At 43.6% G+C, this 6,919-nt stretch overlaps 2 protein-coding genes across 3 annotated transcripts in view; one reads left to right on the top strand and one right to left on the bottom strand.

Moving 5' to 3' along the window:
• Positions 1 to 3,480, top strand: part of LOC140650994 (E3 ubiquitin-protein ligase KCMF1) — a 53,559-nt gene extending 50,079 nt beyond the window's left edge. The window contains exon 7 of one of the 2 annotated variants that reach the window (XM_072859956.1): positions 1,272 to 3,470. In XM_072859956.1, the coding sequence (XP_072716057.1) occupies positions 1,272 to 1,533 (262 nt within the window). In that variant the 3' untranslated portion in view covers positions 1,534 to 3,470. Of the gene's footprint in view, positions 1 to 1,271 lie in introns of both variants that reach the window. The other variant, XM_072859957.1, reaches the window with a different exon arrangement.
• Positions 3,481 to 5,010: 1,530 nt separating this feature from the next.
• HOOK3 (hook microtubule tethering protein 3) overlaps positions 5,011 to 6,919 on the bottom strand; it is a 98,184-nt gene continuing 96,275 nt past the window's right edge. Inside the window, exon 22 of the mRNA XM_072859955.1 lies at positions 5,011 to 5,134. Coding sequence (XP_072716056.1) covers positions 5,126 to 5,134 — 9 coding nt within the window. The 3' untranslated portion in view covers positions 5,011 to 5,125. The remainder of the gene's footprint in view (positions 5,135 to 6,919) is intronic.

Consider the following 6,919-nt stretch of genomic DNA (forward strand, 5'->3'; position numbering starts at 1 on the left):
GCTGGCTAAGTTACTTCTGACTCCAGGCAGGGGACTTCTGCCAGATCCTGCATAAAACATACCGCGCTTCTGTTTGCATTTGTAACATCTTCTCAAACCTACTGTCTGTCTGCTCCTAAGCAATGGGTAAACATTAGTTGCTGCATCTCAACTTCAAGATGAACAAAGGGAATATTTCTTAACTAAATTGTGCTTGTTTCCCCTACTGCTTCCAACAAAACAAGTGCATTTCCAGTGATACAAGCATATAGACTTGAGCTGTAATGGAGAGGGAGATAGTCAGAGATAGGATAGGAGAAGATAGTATTGTTTAATAGGAAATTAATCTTTAGTAAAAGCTGAAGGTTGAATAGGGTTTTATATATTAATTATTTTAGAGACTGGATAACAAAGCAAATAAAGGATGCCATTAATTAACAGAATACTTATCTGGTTTAGAAATTATACTTGGATTCCAGGGTTGTTTTAAAGAGGGAGTCACTGACTATGTCATTCCAGTTCTTTTAGAAGGTTGGCTATTGACCTGAAATAAAAATGTTTTCCACATCTCCCCTGCCACGCCCCCCATACATACTCTTGTTTGTCTGTCTGGTATTGTGAAAGTGTGTGGGCATTTTAATGGCTCCTGTGTCAAGAAACCTGGATTTGAGTCAATCTGATTTATATCTAAGTGCAAAATAATACCATGTGATATCTTCCAATCAAACTCATTATTATTTGAGAAAATTAATCAAAGTACCTGCAAGTGTCACAGATTGTGACTTTCAGAGCTGGAGTGAGCAACTTCCTTGCCTATCAGGGCATGCACTATAACCTAGGAGAAGTGGTGGAATGAACGTTCTGTCGTGCTTGGTAACCCTTAGGCTTTACACAAGCAGTAATGTATTTTGTGGCGTATGTGAACTTATAAGTTGACCTAGAAACAAAGCAGGGATGTAATGAGTGTCTGGGAAACAGCCTTCCCTGAAAGACTCCTGAATAGCAGGAAACCTCACAAATAGTTTTTTGTTTTCCTCTAGCTTTAGGCTCTACTTTGAATGCTGTTGTAGCAACAGGGAAAGGGAGGTTTATTAAATGCATGCCTGTTGTACTGAGGTGTCAGAGGTTGCTGGAGCTCTACATGTCGAAGGGCAAGCAGGACTATCCTGAAGGAGTGGTTTTCGAGTGCCTTTTGGTACCTGTCAGTAGTGTCATTAGTCAGTAGTCTGCCTGTCAGTAGTGAAATTGGCTTTCACCAACTGCCTGTCTTCTCTTCCCTTGCTGCTGTACAGGTTGAACGATCCGAAGATGTCAGAAGCAGAACGTCAGTCAATGGAAAGCGAACGGGCAGACTGCAGCCTGTTTGTTCAGGAGCTTCTACTGTCCACTTTGATGCGGGAAGAAAGTTCCTCCTCAGATGAGGATGAGCGGGGGGAGATTGCAGATTTTGGTGCTATGGGCTGTGTAGATATTATGCCTCTAGATGTTGCTTTAGAAAACCTAAATTTAAAAGAGAGTAATAAAGGAAACGAGCCTCCTCCACCTCCTCTTTGATGACATCCCACTTTGCAGACAATGTCCTCTGTGCTGTATTTGCCAATGAAAGTGGACAACAACTATCTTGGGTTTGTTTTGGTGATTGTAATTTCAGGTCTGTCACTCTTGTTACATTGTGTACATTCAAAAGAAAGAGAGAAAAGATATATATGATAATCATTTCCACTTAACTAATTTTTACTTCTAGCAGGTAAATGTAGGTTGCAGTGCAGAGCAAAAAGCTCTGTGTCCTGTACCTTGACATGCAAAAGGCTCTCCTAATACTCCACATTCAAACTGAAGAGGAAAAAAATGAAAAATCTCTAATGAAGCTGCTGTGTGTATTTATGAATATTAATGAATAAAAACTGCTTGGATGGTTTACCTTAACTACTGCATGACGTTTTTTGCAGCGTGCATGAGTTTTAGTGACCTTGTCATTTAAAAATTTAAATACAAGGAGTAAAATTATAAACCCCAAAGCTTTCCCATTATTCAAAGGTTACGTGACAAAAAGGTTAGTGCTGACTAGCAGTTTGTGGCCACAAAGTAGCTTTTGAATAATATGTGACAGAATGACATCTTTATGTGCTGTTCCCGCACAGGATGGAACCTCTGCAGTGGGATATATTGTCGTGACCAGGGTGTGGCATTTTGCTGTATGTGACCATTATGTTGCCCTGTTAGCCACCACCTCAATGTGGAGTTGAACTTCATTTTCTGCATCTGTAGGAGACACAACAGTAAGGCCACTGCTGGAAGCTACTGCAAGGGGCTTTTGTATGCCCTAAAATCAAATGTTGTTCACTTTTGTTTAAAGTTTTTTCCTTTTTGTGGTTGTTAAATTTTTTTAATTGTTAAATGTTTTATTCAGGTGTAGACAATTCATATAGTCACTGTGTTTAAAAAAAAGTTAACCTGGATCATGTTGTCTTAGTTTAAAAAGCCTTTCACAATCTCAATCATATTTTGAGTTATTTATGTATTTGCTTCATAGTTTGCAGAGACCTGTCGGTATCAGGAGAGCTTGAGGATTTGGATTCCCAGATTGTCAGTATATTACAACTGAATTCTTAATGCTAACTTTAGCACCTTTTATTTATTGTTTCTTTTGGTTATTTTTGCTGGTATAAAAAATTTGAAAAAGCCTTTTAGTTGAATCGTGCCACCTACATGCCTATACTGTTAACCCTACTGGTTTGGAAAAAAAAGAGTATGGTGTTCTTGTGCATAGAGTTTTATAATAGCCCCAAGACAAGGACAGAAGGGATATGTTTGGTTTTGGTTTTCTTTCCCCTCTTTTTTTTTTTGGGTGGGTTTTTTCGAATGTAAAGTAAGATTATAAAAACAAAAGTGCACACAGCTTCTGATGAAAATTTAAACTAGGCTTATATCATAATAGTGTCTTTCCAGATCTTTCTCACCTCACCCCCTCTCTCTTTCTCTGTATCCTTCCATCTCCGCAGCATTGCTAGTGTTTTAGAGTAAATTTACAGACTTGAACACCAGATGGTGTTCTCAGCAGAACTGTGACATGTATGCTAATCCAAAATCACAGCAGCAAAAGAAGCAACCCCATAGACTTGAAGTTTAAGTTCCATTCCTTTTTTTTTTTTTTTAATTCTCAAATCCTGATTGTTTCCACGTAGAGCAGTACTAGCTTTGTTTTCTTTTAGTCTCTGCAACAGAAAATGTTTCAAGGGAAACTTTACATGAGGCCTCTGGTTATCCTGAGAGTTACCCCAGTAGGGACTTTTTTTATTGATTGTTGAGGATTTTCAAAAATTTTTCAAGCTGTAGTCTTTTCAAACACATCTTCTGCACATTACAATAAGACACACGATTCAATAAAGCGTTTTCAAGACTGTTGTTCAGTGGATTTTCTTTTGGTTTTGATGTATTATCCAGACAGTTTCATTCCAGAAATTTCTGCAGCTGTCTTTAATTCCCACTGTATACAAAATCAGTTCATGTAGAAATCCTGGGTAATTTACATAAACATGTTTTAAAACCACATGCTTTGTCAGGTGGTGAAGTATGTAATCCTAAACTCTTCACAGGTAGGTGAATTCAAGTTTCCATAAACAAGGTGCATTTAAAATAGGCTCTTCTCAGTGTGTTATTTAGAATTGGTGTATGGCTGGTCTCCAGAGGACACTTGCATTGCATGACTTCTAAACTCCACTCCACTTGCTTTGAAGAGGATGCAAACCGGTATTATCCATGTTCATTTAGAGGCTGACTATGTGCTGACTCGGATTTAAAGGTATTCTTGGATATGCTGACTTGGATTTAAAGGTATTCTTGCGCATTGCATTAACTTTTACAAATCTGTAGGGGTGGTTGGTTTTTTTTTTAGGTTTAGAAATAATATGAAATGGCTATGAGGAAGGTGTTTATTCTAGTAGTCTGCCAATTCCTATTTGCAGGGCAGTGTTCTTCCTTCACAGAGTAAGCTTTGTCAGGATAGTTTTTTGGAGGTATTTCCAAAACATTTGTGTTTATTTTCAAGGTGCTCTGGGCTACAGTGAAAGTAGCCTTCACGAACTTTGCAGGAGAATCCTGCAGGGGGTTATTGCCTTTTCCCTGTGAGGGGGCAAAAATAAAAACCAAAACCCCCAACATGCAACACAAACACCACCGTTTCAGAAAACGTGGCACTTACTACTTGGCACTTCCAAAATTTTTGGAGTGCAGTGAAACCTGTATCAGACACCAGTGTTCGTAAACCCTTGGTGCAGCTGGTGGGAGCCCTCACAGAGGTTTTGATGCTGAATATATGCTCCCTTGATGTGCAGGTTCATAGCTGGGCTGGGACGGGTCCCAAGCTGCCTGCGAGGTGCATGTGATGGGCCGGGTGTTGTGCCTGCGTGCTGCCCTGGCACACGGCATCCCCCATATCACTGACAGTGCACCAGAGGCTGCGTCATCTTTCACTGTGCTGTCAGCAGAAAGCGTGCCAGCTTTTGTTCTGGCATCGGTCTTCAGCTAGTAAGGGCTGCCGAAGAGCCTTTTTGGGGCAGGGGGCAGACAGAAAGGGGGGGCGTGTGTGTGCGTTGCCAATATTTTATAGCAGTTGAAGGGATACGCAGACTTGTTTGAAAGTGTGGGGGAACAAGTCCCACCAGACTGTCTGTGGAAAACTTACTTGGATTTGCACTATGTTATGTTTGTAACTTGTGATCTGCTTTGATCCAGGGGTCTGTTGTATTTTTCCAGTTTGGGTCAATGCCAAAGACAGACACTTAGACAACTTGGTGTGATAAACAATGAAAATGCATTTTAACTTCCATCCACCTCAAGTTTTACTTGCGGTTGCCTTCATCAATTCCCTGGGATGTTTTGGGTTTGTTTTGTTTTAGGGTTTTTTTTTTTTTCCCTTTCTCTGCCCTTATTTCGGGAAGGGTTTGCAAGACCTTCCTTCTTGTCGTGGAGTTGTGCTCCCACGGTAGCTTGTGGACATTGTGGCTTGGCCCAGAAACCAAACATCTAGATGTGTGCACATTCTGCAGGTTTGAGATGCTTGTCTGTTGGGAAGGAGTAAAGGCAATTCTCTGTTACCAGCCAGAAGTCCCAGGAGGCGGAGATGCTCTGCTGCCTCTGGGGACTCTCAGAAGACCTGAAACAGGGAAGCAGTGGATACATTTGGTATGTGATGACTTTGCCAGTTACATCACTTAGTCTTCCTTTCTCTTCCGTGACATACGTGACCTTCACTTCTGGATCTGCCTGCTTTGCCACATAAATAGGGTGCCTTGCTGTTTGTTTTGAGGCCATGTTATTCTTTTAGCTCCTAGGGAAAAGGAACTAAGTATGTGTGCCTAGCACTGGTGGGAAGTCCCCTGTGCTGTGTCCTGTGCTGAAGGGCAGAGTGACACCACCCTCCTTGGTGGTCCTGCGGTCCTTGCAGCCAGTCTTGTACAGCCTCCCTGCAAGTGTGCTGCTGGCTCCTGCTTGCCGAGCAGAGTGGATACAAAAAGTGGTTACTTGTGAGCAAAAAAAAAAAGAACTGTGCAGCTTCTAGGTTGTGCTTCTACCATGTCCTTTTAACTCACCAGTGGCTGTTGCTTCCTGGAAGAACATCCACTACAACACCAGGATAAACAGCTGTGGGGGTGTAGTGCTGCATCCTCCCTGCTGGGCCAGCAGCTGTGGGGAGGTAGGGTGAGGGGTGGGCTGGGCCACAGTTCCTCCCCCTGTGGGTCATAAGGAAGGTGGTAAATGGTGTAGGGAGGTTGATAGGTAAATGTTGCAGGAGCTGATGTGGAGGAGTCTGAGGGACAGGGAAGGGATGGGGGAGGCAGGAACAAGGGATGCTGATGTGGGTCTCAGCACACTGGGGGTGGGGGTGGGGGCTGGGAAGGAAAAAAGTGCAGCAAAAGGAAGGAGAGGGTGGCAGTGGTGAAAACAACAGGACAGCAGAAGGGATGATGGCCAGAGGCAGGAGCCACTGAAGTAATGACCAAGGTGAAGAGGTGCAACTGAGGGGGGCAGAGGACCTGAGTGAATCACTGTCAGCTGGAGGTGAGGCTCTGGCAGCTCCCTGCCTCCACCTTACACTGCCTGTGGCTTGGGGGGAGCTGGCCACCACTTCTGGGGCTCTCCTGCCTGCCCCAGGGCTCTCCTGTTACTGCCACAGTGATGCTGTGGCAGGGGATCCTCCTGTTGTTGCTCTCCTATTCCTCTTACAGAGCAGCCCCTGACAGGCTGCAGCAGGGCCTTCTCGGCCCCAGCACCACGCATGACACTCACGGGCTCAGCATCTCTTGGTGGCTGTTGCCTTCTCTTTCACAACTAACAATGTTTACCCATGTCTGACGTCGCATTGTCCTCCCAGCCCAGATGGCAAAGCCGCTTATCAATGCAGAAAGGAAGGACAATTGTTTCTGTCCATAGTAGCAGTGGTTTCCCCTCTCCCCCCTTTAGCTACCACTGTAGCTAAACTTCCATCAGCAAGAGAAAATTGTATTACTTTGGCCCTTGAGCCTTGGCCCGTTGAGAGGCAAACCATGTCAGGCAATTCTTGCTGTGATGGGGCAGCCAGAGTGGATGCTTTCCAGAGTGGTGGTTTCTGGTGTACTCCTGCTGCTGGCCTACCTGCCATTCACCCCCCTTCGCACAGTCCCAGGAAATGCGTTTCCAAGATGCCACTTGTATATCTAAGAACCTGCAGCCCAGGTGTTGCTGTGCTTTTAAAGTCCAATTTTTTTCCCAGCTCTTCTGTAGTGACTGACTCTAAGTGCATTTAAAGGCAAGGTTTGTATTACCCATGTTATTCCTACTCCACTGAGGTCCCTGCTAACCACTGACTGGCTGCAAAGGCCCCCACCAGCTACCATCATCTCGTACAGCCAAAGAGCACTTCATGCTCAAACCAGTAACATGCATTAGCCTCAGTTTATAA

Source organism: Ciconia boyciana, chromosome 4 (assembly GCF_034638445.1).
Source record: "Ciconia boyciana chromosome 4, ASM3463844v1, whole genome shotgun sequence".
Taxonomy (NCBI): Eukaryota; Metazoa; Chordata; class Aves; order Ciconiiformes; family Ciconiidae; genus Ciconia; species Ciconia boyciana.